At 47.4% G+C, this 22,500-nt stretch overlaps 1 protein-coding gene across 1 annotated transcript in view; it reads right to left on the reverse strand.

Annotated features, from left to right (window-relative positions):
* Positions 1-22,500, reverse strand: part of LOC130390588 (neuronal acetylcholine receptor subunit alpha-7-like) — a 47,026-nt gene that overhangs the window by 12,067 nt on the left and 12,459 nt on the right. The window contains exons 3-4 of the mRNA XM_056600631.1: positions 9,845-9,889; positions 9,591-9,700 (exon numbers count right to left, since the gene is read on the reverse strand). Of these exons, the coding sequence (XP_056456606.1) occupies positions 9,591-9,700; positions 9,845-9,889 (155 nt within the window). The remainder of the gene's footprint in view (positions 1-9,590; positions 9,701-9,844; positions 9,890-22,500) is intronic.

The raw sequence follows: 22,500 nt of genomic DNA on the forward strand, positions 1-22,500 counted from the left end.
TGCTGCCCTTGAGGTGTCTGATCGATGCCCCGCCAAATGAGACCAACGACTTTGTGTGCTTAAAGAGCATACCTGGCCACTGGGTTTGACTTATCTGTGATTGGTTAACATAGAGGGCCCTATCTTGCATCCGGCGCAATTGACTTAATAACTGGCGCATGTGTCGTTGCTAGTTTGCAACTGGCGCAGAGCGTTCTTTTCCCTCCTGCGCCACGCGTTGGTAAATTAGGGATTGATCTTGCGCCCCAAGAGGCGGTTCGGCGAAAGGAGGAGGCGTGTTCTGCCGCAAACGTTCCCTGCTGCTATTTTGCAGTTTCAGAAACCACTTGCGCCACAAACCAGGAAATACCTGGTTTAAAGTCAGTTGCGCGTTGTTCAGATGCTATTTTAAGGGCGCATGCATAATGTTGCTTGTGCACCTCGCGCATACACTTTGTTTCTCTCATCTACCTAGCCACACATTCTTGATAAATTATTTGGGAAAGAACAGCTGATACAGAGGTAATAAGTTGTACTTTTAAATCAATGCATCGGCAAACACCGTACAGAAAACACATATTTTCTTGACACAGACATCGTGTACATGCCCATAACTTTTAGGATTGATTGATCGTGAGAAAAAATTGTTTTACCACGAGTGAGTGTTAAAAATAATGAATAAATGCGGGCGTGCGTGTGTGTATGTGTAAAATAATTAATAAAGGCACACGTGTGTGCGTCCATCTGTTTAAACACACGCAAACTAAACACGCAACACATAATACAGTCCATGGCAATGTATATTACCGGGGGGACACATGCATATTAGGAACACAAGTCGATAACGATAATGCATACAATACTGATAAGAAACTATGTTTATAATGTATTGCGCATTAAATAGAACGATAGTTATGTTATTATTACTCTAGTTCTATGATTGTAGGCGTAGCCGTCTAGGCTTCGCCTTATGGTCTTGTCCCGTGCGTGCGCATGCGCGCGCTGAAAATTCAAACTATGCACCTATCAGCGTGGGCACCGCCCACATTTCCCACGGTATCGTGTCTATATAACGTGGTGTATACCGTCGCTCATCCTCCACGCTTTTCTTTCAGCATTTGGAGGGTACAACAGGTGGGAAACTAGACGGCTACGCCTACAATCATAGAACTAGAGTTATAATAACATAACTATCGTTCTATTTCATGTAGGCTACGCCGTCTAGGCTTCGCCTTATGGGCTAAGGTGAAGCTGCGAGCGGAGCCCGATCAATGTACTCCTGCTGGACCCCAGTCAAAATGACCTAAGTCACCAGAGCACATTAAGACTCAAAAAGCCAAGGAAGTGTAAAACACAACAGCTTTATAAAAACTAATTCCTCCTAGATCAAGCAAGGCAATGATCAAGGGAGAAAAAAGTGAGTCTGTAAAGACTCCGGCTCTATTCCGTGCTTCATGGAACCCATGAAAAGGAAAAGAAAACCAGAGCAACACGGTTTCCATTAGGTCCGCTACCACCGGGGGCGGAGCTACGGAATTCGGCTCTCCAATAATGGGACTCTCTCGGCCGTTTCTTATTTGAAGAAAACGGCGGGAGTGCCTCACTGGTAAACAAAACCACCAGACAATTGGCAAGCCAATAAAAAACCCCCTAGCCTGTTTTTCATTTGAAAAAAGGTGGGAGAGTAAGAGACTGGTAATCAAGACCAACTCGCCAGCCGCCGCTTTAAAGAACATGTCTATATTCTTAAGCCGTAAAAGGGGTCCCGGACTCTAGCACAGAGTTGCAGAGTGAGCCCCTGGACATGTCTAACATGTAAAAACGGACAAAGGGGCCGGGGGAAGACCAAGACGCAGCCGCGCAGATGTCTTCCACCGAAATGCCCTTGAGTAGAGCCGTTGAAGCGGCCACGCTCCGTGTGGAGTGAGCTTTAACGCCCAACGGTGGCGCCAAGCCCTGCCGAGAGTAGGCTAGGCAAACACCCTCACATACCCAGCGAGAAAACCGCTGCTTAGAGAGAGCGCGGCCCCTGCTAGCGTCGCTATAACACACAAACAACTGTTGTGTGGACCGGAACGCTGCCGAACGATTCACGTACATAGCCAACGCCCGAACCGGGCACAGGAGATGCAACTCCGCCTCCGCCTCACTAGAATGAGGTGGGGGGTGAAAAGCCTTAAGCACAATATCCCTCGACCGAAAATAACTATTAATGTTCTTCGGGAGGAACGCAGGATTAGGTCTGAGCAACGCGAAGGAGCTGTCCTCGTTTAGCAACAAGCAACTCGGGCTGACAGACACCAAGGCCAACAAGAGCGCCGTCTTAAATGACAGGGCATCCAAAGGGGCCTGGGAGAGAGGCTCGAAATGATCCCTGGACAATCCGCGCAACACGGTGGGGAGATCCCAGCGTGGTGTAAGCACGCGTGAAACAGGCCTAACCCGTCTAGCCCCACGCAAGAATCTCTTGACCAGTGGATGGCTGAAGATCGGTCCACCATCACAGCCTGCATGGCCAGCCGAAACGGCTGCCGCATAGACCTTGATAGTGGAGAAGGCCAAACCTTTTTCCAATAAGTTTTGCAGAAACGAAAGCACGCTTCCCACCTCGCATTGAGATGGGACAGCGTGGTTCGTCTCACACCAATTAGATTAAATACACCGCATAGAGGGAAGAAGTAGAAGGCGCACGAGCACTCTGAATAGTGTTGATAACCGTCTCAGGCAAACCTTTGCCCTACAGGATCAACCTCTCAGGAGCCAAACCAACAGCCGTCCCGAGACATCGGGCGGGTGGTGCACCGTCCCGTGGGCCTGTGAAAGCGCATCCGGCCTGAATGGTACTGGCCAAGGCGCCGACCGCGAGAGCGCGGCCAGCTCTGGAAACCACAGAGCTGAACGGTTCTCCGGGGCCAATAATATCAGGGACAGTCTCTCCTGTCTGACCCGTTCCAGAAGAGGAAGGATCAGCTGGAGCGGGGGAAACGCATACAAGAGAGCCCGCGGCCAAGGTGTGTGTGCCAACGCATCTACCCCCAACGGGGGACGATCCCGAGGGCTGAGGGAGAACCACCACCTGCAGTGCGTGTTCTCCCGGGACGCGAAGAGGTCCACCTGCGCTGTCCCGAACCTCTGCCAGATCAGTCTGACAATGTCGGGATGTAACCGCCACTCGTCTCGGCGGGGACCGCCTCGATACATGAGGTCCGCCCCAAAGTTCTGGGCGCCCGCGATATGCAGGGCTCTCAGACTGCGGAGATACTGATGAGCCCAAAGCCAGAGCTCGACCACCTTTCGGTGGAGAGCAGGGGAGCGGACTCCCCCCTGTCTGTTGACGTACGCCGCCGCCGACACGCTGTCTGTCCTGATCAGAACGTGGCGGCCGCGCACCAGGTGAAAGAAATGCAACAGCACTTTCCTCACTGCGTCGAGCTCCAACACATTTATGTGTGCTGTAGGGGGCGTGCGCCACTCGTCTCCGACCGAGTGAGAGAGGCACGTTCCTCCCCAACCCGTCAACGAGGCGTCCGTGAAGACCACTACGTAGGACGCCACCCTGCCCAGTGGAACACCCTTGAGAAGGGCGGAGGGTCCTTTCCAATATTCCAGGTCTGGCGACACCGAACTGGGGACGAGGAGCACCCTGAGCTTGTGTCGCCTGGGGTCCAACCGTTGGCGAGCAAACCACCGCTGGAGTCTGCGCATAAAAAGCAGACCCAGGGGGACCACGGGGTGGGCAGCTGCCATCAGCCCCAACAGGCGCATGGTGGACAGTGCGGTCACGTTTCTGCGAACGTGAAAACGGGAGAGCGCCGACAGGATGGCGTCTCGCCGAGGAGGCGAAAGCATCACAGTCATGGTGGCTGAGTCTAGGCAAAGCCCCAAGTAGACTGTCTGCCGGCTGGGGAGCGGGGAGCTCTTCTCCCAGTTGATGTCAAAACCCAGGAAGGAGAGATGGTTTATCACCAACATGGTGTCCCTTCTCGCGGTCTCTTCTGAGTTGCTCAGAATAAGCAGATCATCTAGGTAGAAGAGAATCCTCTTTCCCTGACGTCTGAGCGGTTCCAACGCCGTCTCCACACACTTCGAGAAGGTGCGCGGAGCCAGGGAATAGCCGAACTGCAGACACTGGTACTCGTACGCCATCCCCATAAAGGCAAAGCGGAGAAACTTCCTGTGCGCCTGCCGAACAGGGACGTGGAAGTAAGCATCCTTGAGATCCAGGGATGTGAACCAATCGTCCTCTCTCACACACCGGAACAATGCTCCGACCGTGAGCATTCTGAACTTCCTCGTGGCAACGAATCTGTTGAACACGCGAAGATCCAGAATAGGTCTCATTTCCCCTGACTTCTTGGAAACCAGGAAGTAGCGGGAATAAAAACCTAGGTGAGACTCGTGGGGGGGAACGACAGTGATGGCCCCCTTTACCAAGAGACGTGCCACCTCTGCTGCCAGAGCCGTGCTCGCAGCCGGGTCCCGTAGCGTGGTCTCCACCAACCCCATAAAGGGTGGGGGACGACGCTTGAACTGTATGGGATGGCCCCATCTCAACGTGGTGTCCAACCACGATGGCAGAACGCACCGCTCTTGCCAACACGCATAGCGGTTGGAGAGAGGGCGAGCCGACAGCTGAGGAAGACCGTCCAGGAATAACCCGTATTCCTCTGCCCCTACCGCCTCCACACTGCGTGTGAACCAAGGGGGGCTTCCCACGAAAGGGAGGAGGCTCAGCAAGCGTAGGAGACGTACCACAACTAGCAGTTGTAAAAACAACGAGCTGTCTAGACGTCGCGCTCGTGCCCGCTGAACAGGGAGCGAGCCGTCCGGCCGCAGCACCTGTGCGCATGTGCTGTCCGCAGGCTGTAGCCACAGCCACAGCGCGCGGACCCATCTCCTCACCTATAATGTGGGGAACCAGGAGACCGGTACAAGCGGCCGTATCCACGGGCTCGTGCAACGAGTCTCTGATCCGCCCACGAGGCTCCAAGGGACGCCGCTTCTTAGAAGCAGGTGAACCAGAGGCCATGTGAACACGCCGTCCGACCGCCACCCTACAGCCACCGGGCTGAGAGGGGGAAAGAGGCAACATGGAGGAGCGCACCACAAGCGTAGGACGCAGGTGGCCTGGGGAATATCGCTCTTTAGGTACCATGTACTGCCGTTCGGCCGAACGGTCTTTGCTCTTTTCTTTAATAGGGAAAGAAAAAGTAGGAGCAAGCGTCCGGAACTTCCCGGTCCGTGGCGCTGCTGCTCTCCCCGTGCGCGGCGGCTGCGGCTGCTGCACCGGGGCTGGAGTCGGAGGCGGCCCCATGGAACGCTGGGACCGGCCTAGACCCCGCTTCCTCTCAGCCTGCTGGCGGGAGGAGCCCGTGAGAATCGTCCCGAACCGGGAACGATTCTCACGGACTGACTGCTGGTGCGCGAGCACCTCGGAGAACCTGGGACCAAATAGGCCATCCGGCGCTAGTGGACCCTGGACGAGGCTGGCCCGCTCTCGTTCCGGCACCGCAGTGTGGGAGAGCCATATGACCCTTTGAATCATGGTAGCCCACGCCATATGCTGGCCGGCCGAAACGGCTATCGGCTGGCATAGCTGGAGGATGGCGCTGGAAAAGCGGGAAACCGCCAGCCATCTCGCGGCTTCCTCCGGGTGTAGGCCTCCCTGTCAGCCGACAAGGAGACCATGGCAGAGGAGAGCAGGGCGATGTTGTTGACCGCCGCCGCGGATTGAGAGGCACAAACGAATACCCTGTCCGTTAGGCCGACAATCTGCTTCTGGAGGCGGTCGGGGGGCAGCGGCTTTTCGTTAAGGAGCCATCCGGCGCCCGGACAGAGAAGCGCTGCCAGGGGAGGCTCCAGACGAGGGATCCCCCTCGCCTGAGTATCGGCCCACCCCTCCACGTTGGTGAAATCCGTGTAGGATCTTACCGGAGCCTTCAGGGTCGAAGGGTCCTCACCGGCAGCAATAAACAAGTGCTGCAAAGGCGGGAACAAGGGGCACTGGGTAACCCGTCGGGAAATATATATATAGATATGGGGGCGAGAGGCGGGGCGGGAATCCCTTCGATGGCCGCCGCCTCACCCATGATCTCCCGGAAGAGATCGGTCATCTGGCGCGGACCCTAGTGTTGTATGACGGTGGCGGTTGTAACCCGAGAGCGGGAAAAACCGGACGCCGAGTCGCCGAAGACGTCGTCCAGGGAGGCGTCGATGATGCCATCGTCGACGTCAGGTCCGAACAGGTCGATGGCGTCAGCCATTTCCACCGCAGGGGAAAAGAAGAGATGCCTGGAGAGGATCCCCTCTTCAGGCAGCTCCCGGCAGGCGACACAGGAGACGGGGGCCGCCATAGCAGCCGCGGCGTGGTCGGCGCCGAGGCACCAAAAGCACGCCAAGTGCCCGTCACCCGGTGCCAGGGAGGCGGGACAGGAGGCGCATAGGAGTCCTGAAAAGGACCTAGCTCTAGGAGCGCTCTCAGGTGGCCCTGAAAAGGGCCGTTTGTCCGCGGCCTCGCCCGAGCCGCTGCCATCGGCTTGGGAGATCCGTGTTGAAGTTCTCATCTTCTTAATAGTAGTTCTCAATTTCTCGCTGATAAGCACAAGTGCTGAAAGAAAAGGGAGGATGAGCGACGGTATACACCGCGTTATATAGACACAATACCGTGGGAAATGTGGGCGGTGCCCACGCTGATAGGTGCATAGTTTGAATTTTCAGCGCGCGCAGGGGCGCGCATGGGACAAGCCCATAAGGCGAAGCCTAGACGGCGTAGCCTACATGAAATAGAACCACAGTTACCGCATGTCATGTTATATCATTTAAGTTTTCTTTGCCGAAATTTATTTGAGGAATATTTCTGAAGTTGTGGAAGAAAACCTTATTCCATGTGTGGATTAGGCCATATTATTTGGCCATAAACTGAGTCATTTGAAATTTGGAATTCATGTGCATCCGTCTCATCGGTGACTGCAGGCGCGTTGTCAAATTATCAACTCGTCAGATTCAGATGCGCTCATGGCTCTTAAAGGGGATGGGAGCTGGCACTCTCATTGATTTATTGCACGTTACGCCCAAACCACACCTACGGGTAATTAGGCTACTTCAGACCAACCCTTTTTAGTTACGCACCGGGCGCAAGACTCATTTTTCGGCAGATAAACTAGCGACATCGCCATAGAACCGCCCACAAAGCTACTTGCGCTTGGCGCATCTCACTTGCGTTTCATCTCATCTCATCTCTCATCTCAGTTAAAATAGGGCCCATAATGTGAACTGCTTTGTGAAGCAGTATTGGGGCACAATTTAAACAAACCTGTGTTTGAGTCCAGAATAGGATGATGAATACATTTATAATAATGTGGATCTAGGCCACCTGTCATGTGCTTGGAAAACAAAGCCATGTGAAGCCACACAAAACATTCTGATGTTAGGTAGTAACCATCTCTAACCTTGTACCTGTATTTCTGGGAATATTAACTAAAAGTTGTATGTGACTTCATTCATACAAGGGCTTCTGAATGGATTGTTTTACAGCAGGGTTCTGTTCCGCCTTTTGCCCCTCTACCCTCGTGTGTGATTAACTGCACACTCACGGCCTGCTGTGTAACAGTGTGTAGTGGCTCATGCTCAGAGTTAATGTATGGGAAAAGGTGTTAAGTCTGTGGGGGCACAAGGGGATACCCTTCTCTGGGGCTAACCTGGGTCTGTGGGCGGTGCCAAAGCGAGTAATAGAAGAAGACTGTAAGGTTTCATCTGGCCACCAGGAATTCTCCGAACCTTGTGGCTATAAAGGGGAGCCTCTGGTGTTGTTCAGGGGGAGCAGAACAGAGCTTAGCGGTAGCTTTAGCATTTAAACAATTAGATGTCCTCCATGCCTCTAGCCTACCTGTCATGATCCAGACTGACACCCAGGGGTTTTACACTGTGTGCGTCCCATCAGCTCACATAGACTAGTCTTAATAGCAGGGGTTGAATCGGCTTTTCTCTTTCCAAATGTGTTTGCGTGTGCAGCGAACATGATCCAGTGGAGACAAGGCAGACAATGAGGAAGATTAAAAACAGACAATAAAGACCAGGATGACGAAGGTTTGGTAAATAGATGAATGACTAAAAGATATGATATATAAAGTAGAAATTAAGGGCGAAAGGGAGAGTAGGTCGCATAATGTGATCAAATAAAGATAAGAAGGTAATCCTCTCAGGTCTAAAAAGAGAGCTTTTAAATGTTGGATAATGATAATACCCCTGTGCGCGTGTGCGCATGGGGTGCAGATGAGAGACCAATGACCTACATTCCTAATTGACTTGAGAAAGTCAATGAGTGTTGAGTGAGGTTGAATTTTAAATGCAGGAGTGGATGAGATGAGAGGTAAGATGAGATGGTCCTTTGTAAATGACAGCCGAGAAATTCAGGAAATCAGCTTGACCTGCCTCACTTCCCAAGAAACACCACACTAAACTGGGCCCTGGAAATTTTGCTTACAGATAAGGCCTTGGCACTGAAAAACAAAGATTTGTGCTATTTTTCATTGCATCACGGTTGCTCATAATGTAATTTTTGTGCTCAAACCTGAAATTGATATCCTAGGTTACGTGTTGTAATATGGTAATAATATCACTCCTCTGATGGACACAAATGCTACATAACATTAAGTCTATAGAAATTTGCAAAAGGTATTGTATTAGTATAACATCTAGCACTGTTGGAGTGGGTTGATCCTGTCTTTGATTCTGATTACATCCATTACCGTGCATCAGACACGTAGTTCCTCATGCTTTTATCCAATCCCAAGATGTTGTTTGTTTGCTCACTCCTATCATCTATTATATATCAAATGTTCATTGTGTTTTCCCCATTCCTTTCTCTTTTATGGCTGCTCTAGCTGCTGAAGACAGACACAATCATGGATATTGCAAAAGCATTAAACAAACAGGCAGGTTCAGTTTTCAACTAATCATATCACAGAGGGAGGAATCTACACACCTGCTGAAATATCAACAGTATGAATATAAATAATATATAAATAGTATATAAACAGTATATAAATATACATGTCAAAGTCAGCTACTCGTTATGTAAAGACATTCAGGGGTATTCAGGGGTGTGGTCGGATAACCCCTTCTCCCCCACTATAGCTGTTTATGTAGTTTGTACTTACATCATTTTATGTTGCCAAATTACTCCTTGATACCTTAATAACCCTTAATAACATAACGATAGTTATGCTTTTATAACTCTAGTTCTATGACTGCAGGCTACACCGTCTAGGACTCGCCCTCTGGGCTTGTCCCGTGCGCCAGTGGTGAACATCTGAAAACGACAACCTACCAATCAGAGAGGGCCCCGCCCACGTATCCCTCGGCATCGTGACCTCTGACTCAGACCAATCATATCCATGAACAGTGCGATGAGCAGCAAGCTCCTCCTACCTCAGCGCTCAACGAGTGTATCAGGGGAAATCGGGGGTGGGGGGTCAGACTCTGACCTGTTGTAGAGTAAGACAGGGGGGGGGGGGGGTAGAATCTGACCTGTTGTAGAGCAGGATATGGGGGGGGGTCAGACTCTGACCTGTTGTAGAGCAGGATATGGGGGGGGGGGGTCAGACTCTGACCTGTTGTAGAGCAGGATATCAGGGGTCCAGATCTGGTCCGAGGGGAAGCGCAGGTTCTGAACGCCTGGATAGTTGTCCGGGTTCCAGGTCAGGTAGGCGTCTGTCCAGTGCTGATTGGACAACATCACAAAGTTACCTACATACCCCGTTGTATAAGTCACGAGGACATCAGGTAGTTCATTATGTTGCCTTATTAGCGCCACATATCTGTAGCACACACCCTCCACCTTTATGTCAAGATGAGCATCACTCACCAGCTGGAGCCAGGAGTTGGTCATCAGGACCTGGTTCTTTTCATCCTGAGGAAGGAGGGCAGACCACAGTTTTAGCAGAGTAGGAATCATAACAGACCATATGACCATGTTTACTGCGGCTTCTGGAGCGAGGGAAATAGGACAACTGAACACAATTAATACTTAAATACATTGGCAGCAGGTCAGGTCAGTAGCAAGCCAGTGGAGTGGCAAAATATATTTAGCACCAACAAATAGAACCTGCCTCCTCAATGAATGTTGTTTGATAAATTAAGTTTTTATTTTGATAATTGCAAAATGATGAGATTGGGAGTTAGATACACATCTTCGTACTATACCCGAGTACTACTTCAACCTTAAATGCAACCATTATCTGCCACAACAAAACTTTACATTACAAACTCTTGGTCATCACTCACATAACTAACATTGCAGTGTTTGTCACCATGAACTAGTTTCTTTATTCAATTTTTTTTTTTGTGGAATTTACAATTCTGCAAGTATCACTATTCCACACAATCTCCATCTTCCAAGGAACAAACACAACTCTATGACGAAATGTGTCAATAATCAAGCACGGTGCAGTAACTCAAGAAATCAATGTTGTATTGATTTCAGTTATGAAATGTTAATGCTGTAATTTGGTGCCAGACCATGAGTATGTATATAAGTTAGACATTGGCCCAAGGCAAGATTGTTAACTATTGAAAGATTAACCAAAAAACAAGGTAATTTAAAATGCATGCCTTCAAATATTAAGTTGCTGTCAGAAGGCAGGACTATTTAGTGCAGAATGAAGTAGAAATAAATATAAGAGAAAATCATTTCTGCTCTGTTTTCCTAATTAACGAGATATGTCTAAATCCCAAGGTCTCATTCCCTGGGATGTCCCGGAGAATGGTTATTACCACCGACTTCCGGGTTTTCAAAAGACTAGTAGCGCTTCTCTGGCAAATCCTACTCCTTCACAAAAATCTCATTTATCAGCTTTGAGTTGGGCTCTGGGAGGTTCTTGTTGTTTGGGGAAGAGAAGGGCTGCCTAAGATTACAATGTCTGCCAACAGCGAATCTGAAGGGGATCAAATTAACAACTATAACTATGAACAAATGATGGATAGTTATCTGAGCCCTAAAAACTCTGAAGAGGATATTTGACAGTGTAGACAGCAGCAGATAAAGGAGGTGTCTGCGGCTGTTACCGGAGACAATGACCGAGACCTGAAGGCTGTCAAAGAGCACGCAAATACAAAAAACGGTTGTGTTGGACAACGCCAAGTGACATTTGAGTTTCTTCTGAAATGAAACCTGATGCAATCGTTGTTATCCATTCAGATAGGATGGAAGGTCACCCATTCAGGTTCAACTCCATACTGCCCTGATTTGGGCTGGAGACCTTCTTTTCAGTCAAACAGACGGATGACAGACGGGTTGTCAGACCTGGTCTCCCTGGTGGGTTTCAGTACCATGGCAGGCATCTAAACTGATTATTATTTTCTTTCAGACAACTGTCTGCGTACCGTTTCATGTTGCAGTGGCTTCTCAAAGGAGATAGTCTAGGGAGATATGGAACAGTGTTCAATGCCTGTGTTGTGGGTCGTCTCTGCAATCAACACCCACCTGCCAAGTACAAGGGATACGTGGAGGTCGACCCAGCCCCCTGGGGAATTCTGAATGAACAATTCAATTATCAATTCAATATCAACCAATTGCTGAGTAGTGAGTGATGTAAATACATGCCTTCTAAGACCACAAAATATTCACTCAACATCAGTACCTTATTTACACCATCAAGCTGTTTACAACAGAGATGCAACCAACAATCACTCAGAAGAGTCACTTTTCTTGTAAGACTTGTTGATACCACTCAGATGTAATTTATATTTCTTGACCCTGATGGTGTTCCCATTTTGTAGGATTGCTCAAAGGACAGTGACCTAGAGGACACTGTGAACGCAGTGGACATGCCCTAACAGGCTCTGACTATGCAGAGTTGATCCCTCCTATCAGACCCACGGACTGAAGTCCATGGAGCGGGGGGTTCCATGCAATGTATGGTATTGGTTACTGCACTGTAAAAACGAAAACTTAAAATTGATAAAACTCATTATGATTTCTGAGTAAAATGAATATAAAACATTAAGTATTCATGTCAACTGTGCAATGCAATTTAGTCCAACCAACAATGTTGAGTTTTGGGTCTTGAGTTGGGCTCAGTGTAGTATCTTTGTTAGCAAGACACGGAATTTTCAGGTCGTAAATATTGTGGCGACTCCTACCACCCGGGGAGTCTGAGTATTCGTGATGCCTGTTGGGAAAAAGGGGTTTATTGCCTTTTGTCAATTTGTTTCTGTTAGGTTAAGTGGGGTTAACGGGTTTGGGGTCCTTATTGTTTGTGTGTTGTTTATTGTGTGTAGTGTTGCCGCCACCGTTACCGAGACTTGCATGTCCGTTGGTTGGGTGTGTGGTGCGCTGTGTGTTGTGGGTGTGTGTTAAATAAAGGCAGCTCTCGGGATTGTGCGGTGTATAAGGCACGAGAGTTGCGTCACCGTTTAACCTGGGCTCCCGTATCGTGCAGAACAAGTTCGACCATAATGTCGAACTTGTTCTGCACTTTGGTTTGCTGCATTTAGAAAGCGATTCTCTGCTGCTGAACTAGCTATATGTTGCTTGTTCTATTGCTGTCTGGCATTCAGAAATGTAAAATGGAAGTTTCCAATTATTAATTTTAATAAAGTGAACTTAAAACTAGTTTTGCATTCTTTGAAATGTTATTTTTTTAAATAATATTAACCTTAATTTGAAATATTAAGTTAACAACCCATTACTTACTTTTTTGAGTTTTGTAAAATATAAAATCTTAGTTGGTATAACTCTATGTATACTCTAACTCTACTCTTTGTCTAAAGAAGAAAAATGGGTAACCCTTCCTTTTACAGTCCCCTAATTACTAGGTATTTACCCGGTACATACATGGTAAATCATAGTGTATTACTGGGTAATTACCACTGGTAATAAGAAGGTAAATACAGAGGTAGTTACCCGGTAAATACATGGTAAATCATAGTGTATTACTGGGTAATTACCACTGGTAATAAGAAGGTAAATACAGAGGAATTATCCGGTAAATTATAGTGTATTACTGTGTAATTACCACTGGTAATGAGAAGGTAAATTCAGAGGAATTACAGCTGATGTACTAAGTAAAACCTCCACTATTACCCATCAACTCAACTAAGTAGCATGTAGTTGTTGTTTTAGGTTGATAATAACTCCATTGTGTACGTCCTAGGAAATTAGGCAACCAATTCGTAGAAACACCCATTATCCAAGGTTACTATAAATACTTTTTCTTAGTTATTATTCATAGCTACACCCATTTAGAAAGGGTTTATTCGATTTACCACTATGGAATTACTTACCTGGTAACAACCTCTGCAGGAACAGTTTTCCTCTAGTGTTATGGTACATCTTCTTAAATACTGGGTACAAAGCCGTTTGTTTCCATGGTATTACCAGGTTCTTACCATATAATTTATAATAGATACATTCCATTATCCATGCAGTCAACACAAACTTGTACCATGTACGTTCTGCGACGTTACCAAGTAAAACATGACAATTTACCCAGTAATTAAACTGAAAGTGTACTGTAAAAGGAAGCCTTGTTTGTTTCCATGGTATTACCAGGTTCTTACCATATAATTTGTAATACATTATTCCCTTTTCCATGCAGTCAACACAAACTTGTACCATGTACGTTCTGCAACGTTACCAAGTAAAACACGACAATTTACCCAGTAATTAAGCTGAAACTGTACTGTAAAAGGAAGCCTCGTTTGTTTCCATGGTATTACCAGGTTCTTACCATATAATTTGTAATACTTTATTCCCTTTTCCATGCAGTCAACACAAACTTGTTCCATGTATGTTCTGCGACGTTACCAAGTAAAACACGACAATTTACCCAGTAAGTAAGCTGAAACTGTACTGTAAAAGAAAGCCTAATTTGTTTCCATGGTATTACCAGGTTCTTACCATATCATTTGTAATACATTATTCCCTTTTCCATGCAGTCAACACAAACTTGTTCCATGTATGTTCTGCGACGTTACCAAGTAAAATCCGATTGGGTGGTAAACCGAATATCCGGCGAATATCAAACCGGAGGCTAACTTGAACCTGTTGAAGGGGGCATTCTCCGGTAGAGCTGCTCTTTAGCATCGCGCTAACCGGGGCTAACAGAGCCTGTCTCTTCCCGTCCTATTAACTGTACTTATGGGAGAGAGCCCGATTAAATCCGGATATTTTAATAAATTGGGTGTTATAGGTTTTAAACAACACGTCCGAGTTATTTGAATGACAGAAGCTCCGCTAGCTCGATGTTAAAGTGCTAACCGGAGCTTACAGCCTGTCCCCTCCCGTCCTATTAACTGTATTTATGGCTATGCCTTTTTCTCTTTTCAAAACGACCAAACACAATGGCCAGAGGACCAGCATCCTTTCTTAACTGATAAACAAAATAATCTTTGAGTTCTACATGTTCTAGAAATGTTCATTAATTGACAGTCCTAATGTTTATTTTCTTGTCTTCTGATTATTTGTTACAGTAGGGAAGGGGAGATTTGGAGGTACCTGGTCAGGTCTTGGTCTGCCTATAAATCCCAGATGTGTATGGAGGTAGATTTGTGTCTTTATTATGCAATCAAAAATAATAGGTTTGAGAGCAAAACTTTCCACACTGCAATCAAAAAATAGGTTTGAGAGCAAAACTTTCCACACTGCAATCAAAAAATAGATTTGAGAGCAAAACTATCGACACTGCAATCAAAAAATGTTTTATTGCAAGATAAATTAATGTGATAAAAAAAATATTAATGGGAATCCAAAAGTTTTGTTTGCAAACCCAAAAGTTTTGTTTGCAAATCCAAAAGTTTTGTTTGCGAATCCAAAAGTTTTGTTGGCGAATCAAAAAGCTTTGCTTGCGAATCCTAAAGTTTTGCTTGCGAATCCAAAAGCTTTGCTTGCTGTTGAGCTGAATCTCGTGGGCGGGACCTACGCCGAAAGATGTAAGACACGTCTCTATTGGCCAGTCTCGATCGGAGTGACAGCTTGGCAACATCCACAGTTAGTAACGAGAGAGGGAGTTCTATTTCATGTAGGCTAGGCCGTCTAGGCTTCGCCTTATGGGCTTGTCCAGTGCGCGCGCTTGCGCGCCCTGAAAATCCCGTAGGCCTCCCTGTCAGCCGACAAGGAGACCATGGCAGAGGAGAGCAGGGCGATGTTGTTGACTGCCGCCGCGGATTGAGAGGCACAAACGAACACCCTGTCCGTCAGGCCGACAATCTGCTTCTGGAGGCGGTCGGGGGGCAGCGGCTTTTCGGATGTTGCCAAGCTGTCACTCCGATCGAGACTGGCCAATAGAGACGTGTCTTACATCTTTCGGTGTAGGTCCCGCCCACGAGATTCAGCTCAACAGCAAGCAAAGCTTTTGGATTCGCAAGCTAAACTTTAGGATTCGCAAACAAAGCTTTTTGATTCGCAAACAAAACTTTTGGATTCGCAAACAAAACTTTTGGATTTGCAAACAAAACTTTTGGGTTTGCAAACAAAACTTTTGGATTCCCATTAATATTTTCTTTATCACATTAATTTATCTTGCAATAAAACATTTTTTGATTGCAGTGTCGATAGTCTCATCTCATCTCATCTCATTTTCTTCCGCTTATCCGGGGTCGGGTCGCGGGGGGAGCAGCTCAAGCAGGGGGCCCCAGACTTCCCTTTCCCGGGCCACATTGACCAACTCTGACGGGGGGATCCCGAGGCGTTCCCAGGCCAGTGTTGAGATATAATCTCTCCACCTAGTCCTGGGTCTTCCCCGAGGTCTCCTCCCCACTGGACGTGCCTGAAACACCTCCCAAGGAAGGCGCCCAGTGGGCATCCTTACCAGATGCCCGAACCACCTCAGCTGACTCCTTTCTAAGTAAAGGAGCAGCGGCTCTAATCCGAGTTCCTCACGGATGGCTGAGCTTCTCACCCTATCCCTAAGGGAGACGCCAACCACCCTTCTGAGAAAACTCATCTCGGCCGCTTGTACCCGCGATCTCGTCCTTTCGGTCATCACCCAGCCCTCATGACCATAGGTGAGGATAGGAACGAAGATCGACCGGTAGATCGAGAGCTTTGCCTTGCGGCTCAGCTCTCTTTTCGTCACAACGGTGCGGTAAAGCGAACGCAATACCGCCCCCGCTGCTCCGATTCTCCGGCCAATCTCACGTTCCATAGTACCCTCACTCGCGAACAAGACCCCGAGGTACTTGAACTCCTTCACTTGGGCTAAGGACTCATTTCCTACCCGGAGTAAGCAATCCATCGGTTTCCTGCTAAGAGTCATGGCCTCAGATTTAGCGGTGCTGATCCTCATCCCAGCCGCTTCACACTCGGCCGCCAGCCGATCCAGTGAGTGCTGAAGGTCACAGGCCGATGATCCCATGAGGACCACATCATCCGCAAAAAGCAGTGACGAGATCCTCAGACCACCGAACTGCAACCCCTCCCCACCACGACTACGCCTCGATATCCTGTCCATGTATATCACAAACAGGATTGGTGACAAGGCGCAGCCCTGGCGGAGCCCAGCACCCACCGAGAACGAAACTGACTGGCTGCCGAGGACGCGAACACAGCTCTCGCTTTGGGAGTACAGGGATTGGATGGCCCTGAGGATAGACCCCTTTACCCCATACTCCCGCAGCACCTCCCACAGTTTCTCCCGGGGGACCCGGTCATACGCCTTCTCCAGATCCACAAAACACATGTAGACCGGATGGGCATACTCCCAGGCCCCCTCCAGGATCCTTGCGAGAGTGAAGAGCTGGTCCGTAGTTCCACGTCCGGGGCGAAAACCGCATTGTTCCTCTTCAATCTGAGGTTCGACGACCGGCCGAACCCTCCTTTCCAGTACCTTGGAGTAGACTTTACCAGGGAGGCTGAGAAGTGTGATACCCCGGTAATTGGCACACACTCTCTGGTCCCCCTTTTTGAACAGGGGAACCACCACCCCGGTTTGCCACTCCTTTGGCACTGTACCCGACTCCCACGCGATGTTGAATAGGCGTGTCAACCATGACAGCCCCTCAACACCCAGAGCCTTTAGCATTTCTGGCTGGATCTCATCAATCCCTGGGGCTTTGCCACTGCGGAGATGTTTGACTACCTCAGTGACCTCCACCAGGGAAATTGACGACGAAACACCATCAACCTCGAGTTCTGCCTCCAACATAGAGGGCGTGTTATTCGGGTTCAGGAGTTCCTCAAAGTGTTCCTTCCAACGTCCGACGACCTCCTCAGTTGAGGTCAACAGAGTCCCCTCCTTACTGTACACAGCTTGGACGGTTCCCCGTTTCCCCCTCCTGAGGTGCCGGATAGTCTTCCAGAAACACTTTGGTGCCGACCGAAAGTCCTTCTCCATGGCCTCTCCGAACTTTCTCCCACACCCGCTGTTTAGCCTCCGACACGGCAGCAGCTGCAGCCCTTCGGGCCTGTCGGTACCCTGCAACCGAGTCAGGAGTCCTCCAGGATATCATATCCCGGAAGGCCTCCTTCTTCAATCGGACGGCTTCCCTGACCACCGGTGTCCACCACGGTGTCCGAGGGTTACCGCCCCTTGAGGAGCCTAAGACCCTGAGGCCACAGCTAGCCACCGCAGCTTCAGCAATGGAGGCTTTGAACACAGCCCACTCCGGCTCAATGTCCCCAACCTCCACAGGAATGCTAGAAAAACTCCGCCGGAGGTGTGAGTTGAAGATACCTAGGACGGGGGCCTCCTCCAGACGTTCCCAGTTCACCCGCACTACGCGTTTGGGCTTACCAGGTCTATCCGGAAATTTCCCCCATTCCCTGATCCAACTCACAACCAGATGGTGGTCGGTTGACAGTTCCGCCCCTCTCTTTACCCGAGTGTCCAAAACATGCGGCCTCAGATCAGATGACACGATCACAAAATCGATCATTGATCTTCGGCCTAGGGTACTCTGGTACCAGGTACACTTATGAGCACCCTTATGTTCGAACATGGTGTTTGTTATGGATAATCCATGACTAGCACAGAAGTCCAATAACAAACGACCGTTCGGGTTTAGATCAGGGAGGCCGTTCCTCCCCACCACGCCTCTCCAGGTGTCTCCATCGTTGCCCACGTGGGCGTTGAAGTCACCCAGCAGAACTACGGAGTCCCCTACTGGAGCCCCATACAGGACTCCATTCAGGGTCTCCAAGAAGGCCGAGTACTCTGAACTGCTGTTTGGTGCATACGCACAAACAACAGTCAGAGTTTTCCCCCCTACAACCCTTAGGCGCAGGGAGGCGACCCTCTCGTCTACCGGGGTAAACTCCAACACCGCGGCGCTCAGCCGGGGATTTATGAGTATCCCCACACCCGCCCGGCGCCTCACGCCCTTGGCAACTCCGGAGAAGAATAGAGTCCAACCCTTATCCAGGAGTACGGTACCAGAGCTGAGACTGTGCGTGGAGGTAAGCCCCACCAGATCTAACTGATAGCGCTCCACCTCCCTCACAAGCTCCGGTTCCTTTCCCCACAGCGAGGTGACGTTCCACGTCCCCAGAGCTAGCTTCTGCCGCCCGGGTCTGGTCCGTCGAGACCCCTGACCTTCGCTGCCACCCATGTGGCTGCGCACCCGACCCCAACGGGTCTTCCCACAGGTGGTGGGCCCATGAGATGAAGAGAGGGGGGGTGCCACGTAGTTTGTTCGGGCTGTGCCCGACCGGGCTCCGTGGCAAACCCGGCCACCAGGCGCTCGCCATCGAGCCCTCCGTCTGGGCCTAGCTCCAGACGGGGGCCCCGGGCTTCCTCCGGGCCGGGTCACATCTCCTCTTTTTTCGATATTCATTGAGGATTTTTGAACCATTCTTAGTCTGGCCCCTCGCCTGAGACCACTCTGCCATGAGAGACCCTACCAGGAGCACAAGGCTCCAGACAACACAGCCCTCAGGTTCACAGGGACACGCAAACCTCTCCACCACGATAAGGTGACGGTTCCAGTTTTGCTCTCAAATCTATTTTTTGATTGCAGTGTGGAAAGTTTTGCTCTCAAACCTATTATTTTTGATTGCATAATAAAGACACAAATCTACCTCCATAGATGTGGAGACTGCAGGGATACCTCACAGAGAAGACACTAAAGAGTCATCTCTCATTCATCGAGTGGACTCATTGGTTTGCGAATGACCACAAAGATGCTCCCATAGGCAGATTGCTGCATGGCATTCACCACTTATTCAAATTGTAGAGGTTGAAGCAGTCTTCCTTGTGGTCACTTGCCATAACACTGTCATGTGTTTTATCAAAACACCATCAGTCACATTTAAATTGAGTTGATGTGGACGGCTCTTTTTTTTGTACGATTTTTTCAGTGTTCAGTGCCTGTTTGTGAGATATGCATTATTTGAAAGATAAGCCTTTGATTTTATTGAATTTTAATATGCCTTTCATCAACAGTGGTTTGGGGTTTTATAACAACAATTAAAGTGCTTAACTACTGGTGAACGATGTTGCAGAACATATATGGTTTGTGTTGATTGCATGGAAAAGGGAATAACCAGTTACAACTTATATGGTAAGAGCCTGGAATATACCATGGAAACAAACGAGGCTTCCTTTTACAGTACAGTTTCAGCTTAATTACTGGGTAAATTGTCGTGTTTTACTTGGTAACGTCGCAGAACGTACATGGTACAAGTTTGTGTTGACTGCATGGAAAAGGGAATAATGTATTACAAATTATATGGTAAGAACCTGGTAATACCATGGAAACAAACGAGGCTTTCTTTTACAGTACAGTTTCAGCTTACTTACTGGGTAAATTGTCGTGTTTTACTTGGTAACGTCGCAGAACATACATGGAACAAGTTTGTGTTGACTGCATGGAAAAGGGAATAAAGTATTACAAATTATATGGTAAGAACCTGGTAATACCATGGAAACAAACAAGGCTTTCTTTTACAGTACAGTTTCAGCTTAATTACTGGGTAAATTGTCGTGTTTTACTTGGTAACGTTGCAGAACGTACATGGTACAAGTTTGTGTTGACTGCATGGAAAAGGGAATAGTGTATTACAAATTATATGGTAAGAACCTGGTAATACCATGGAAACAAACAAGGCTTCCTTTGTAATACCATGGAAACAAACAAGGCTTTCTTTTACAGTACAGTTTCAGCTTACTTACTGGGTAAATTGGTAACGTCGCAGAACGTACATGGTACAAGTTTGTGTTGACTGCATGGAAAAGGGAATAATGTATTACAAATTATATGGTAAGAACCTGGTAATACCATGGAAACAAACGAGGCTTCCTTTTACAGTACAGTTTCAGCTTAATTACTGGGTAAATTGTTGTGTTTTACATGGTAACGTCGCAGAACATACATGGTACAAGTTTGTGTTGACTGCATGGAAAAGGGAATAATGTATTACAAATTATATGGTAAGAACCTGGTAATACCATGGAAACAAACGAGGCATCCTTTTACAGTACAGTTTCAGCTTAATTACTGGGTAAATTGTCGTGTTTTACTTGGTAACGTTGTAGAACGTACATGGTACAAGTTTGTGTTGACTGCATGGAAAAGGGAATAATGTATTACAAATTATATGGTAAGAACCTGGTTATACCATGGAAACAAACGAGGCTTCCTTTTACAGTACAGTTTCAGCTTAATTACTGGGTGAATTGTCGTTCTTTACTTGGTAACGTCGCAGAACGTACATGGTACAAGTTTGTGTTGACTGCATGGAAAAGGGAATAATGTATTACAAATTATATGGTAAGAACCTGGTTATACCATGGAAACAAATGAGGCTTCCTTTTACAGTACAGTTTCAGCTTAATTACTGGGTGAATTGTCGTTTTTTACTTGGTAACGTCGCAGAACGTACATGGTACAAGTTTGTGTTGACTGCATAGAAAAGGGAATAATGTATTACAAATTATATGGTAAGAACCTGGTAATACCATGGAAACTAACAAGGCTTCCTTTTACAGTACAGTTTCAGCTTAATTACTGGGTAAATTGTCGTGTTTTACTTGGTAACGTCGCAGAACGTACATGGTAAAAGTTTGTGTTGACTGCATGGATAATGGAATGTATCTATTATAAATTATATGGTAAGAACCTGGTAATACCATCGAAACAAACGGCTTTGTACCCAGTATTTAAGAAAATGTACCATAACACTAGAGGAAAACTGTTCCTGCAGAGGTTGTTACCAGGTAAGTAATTCCATAGTGGTAAATCGAATAAACCCTTTCTAAATGGGTGTAGCTATGAATAATAACTAAGAAAAAGTATTTTATTGGAAAGTACTATGCTAATTTATAGATAGTACATCATTAAATTTGGGCTGTTACCAACATAAACCTTGGATAATGGGTGTTTCTACGAATTGGTTGCCTAATTTCCTAGGACGTACACAATGGAGTTATTATCAACCTAAAACAACAACTACATGCTACTTAGTTGAGTTGATGGGTAATAGTGGAGGTTTTACTTAGTACATCAGCTGTAATTCCTCTGAATTTACCTTCTTATTACCAGTGGTAATTACACAGTAATACACTATAATTTACCAGATAATTCCTCTGTATTTACCTTCTTATTACCAGTGGTAATTACCCAGTAATACACTATGATTTACCGGGTATCTACCTCTGTATTTACCTTCTTATTACCAGTGGTAATTACCCAGTAATACACTATGATTTACCATGTATGTACAGGGTAAATACCTAGTAATTAGGGGACTGTAAAAGGAAGGGTTACCGAAAAATGACATTTTGTTGGGCTCAAAACTAAAAAATTGATTGCATTAAGTTGCCTTGCAATTTTGAGTTTTCTCAACTTTTTATTTTTTACAGTGTGTTTACTTTTTAGTAGAAGTTACTAATAACTATTACTAATTACTTTTTTTAAGTAACTTGCCTAACACTGCTTATCCCAGAGTTCACAAAGTTCCAAGCATTCATTCGATATATAATAGTATATAATACTATATACTATTATGTATAATATCCCGGTCAAAAGCAGTGTGAGCCTCCGGATGGCCGTAGAGGGAGGAGCTCTCGTGGGGATTGGGCTTTGCGGGGTTTGTTGTAGTTACCGGCGTAGCTGTTTTTACTGGTCTTGTGTGTTCCAACGGGTTATTAGCGGTGGTATCTAATACATCGCTGTCTAATCAATACTTCATTCACTGCCTCTTCCGTGGTCATTACAATATTATGAATAGACTGCGTCGGGTTGTCCGACGTCTCTCCCTCTTTAACAACAGGTAAAGACATGCAATGGTGGTTATCTCGGCCATGGTTGAGAATGAATTGGCATGAAGCACCGTTGGCAGGTAAAAGATGTGGCGCAGCAAATTTGCCTGATAAAACTTGCACAGCAACGGAATATGATTTGTCGTGCGACAAAACTTGGGCGACAACGCAAATTTACGACAAATGTGTATTTTGGTGTGAACGCAGCATGTCTCACAAACCCTTTCTGCCCCTCTCTCTCCCCCTCTTTGCACTCCACTTCTCTCATTACCCCCTTTCTTTCTCTTTATTCTCTTTCTTGCCATACCACTCCATCTCTCTCGGT

Source organism: Gadus chalcogrammus, chromosome 10, assembly GCF_026213295.1.
Source record: "Gadus chalcogrammus isolate NIFS_2021 chromosome 10, NIFS_Gcha_1.0, whole genome shotgun sequence".
NCBI lineage: Eukaryota > Metazoa > Chordata > Actinopteri > Gadiformes > Gadidae > Gadus > Gadus chalcogrammus.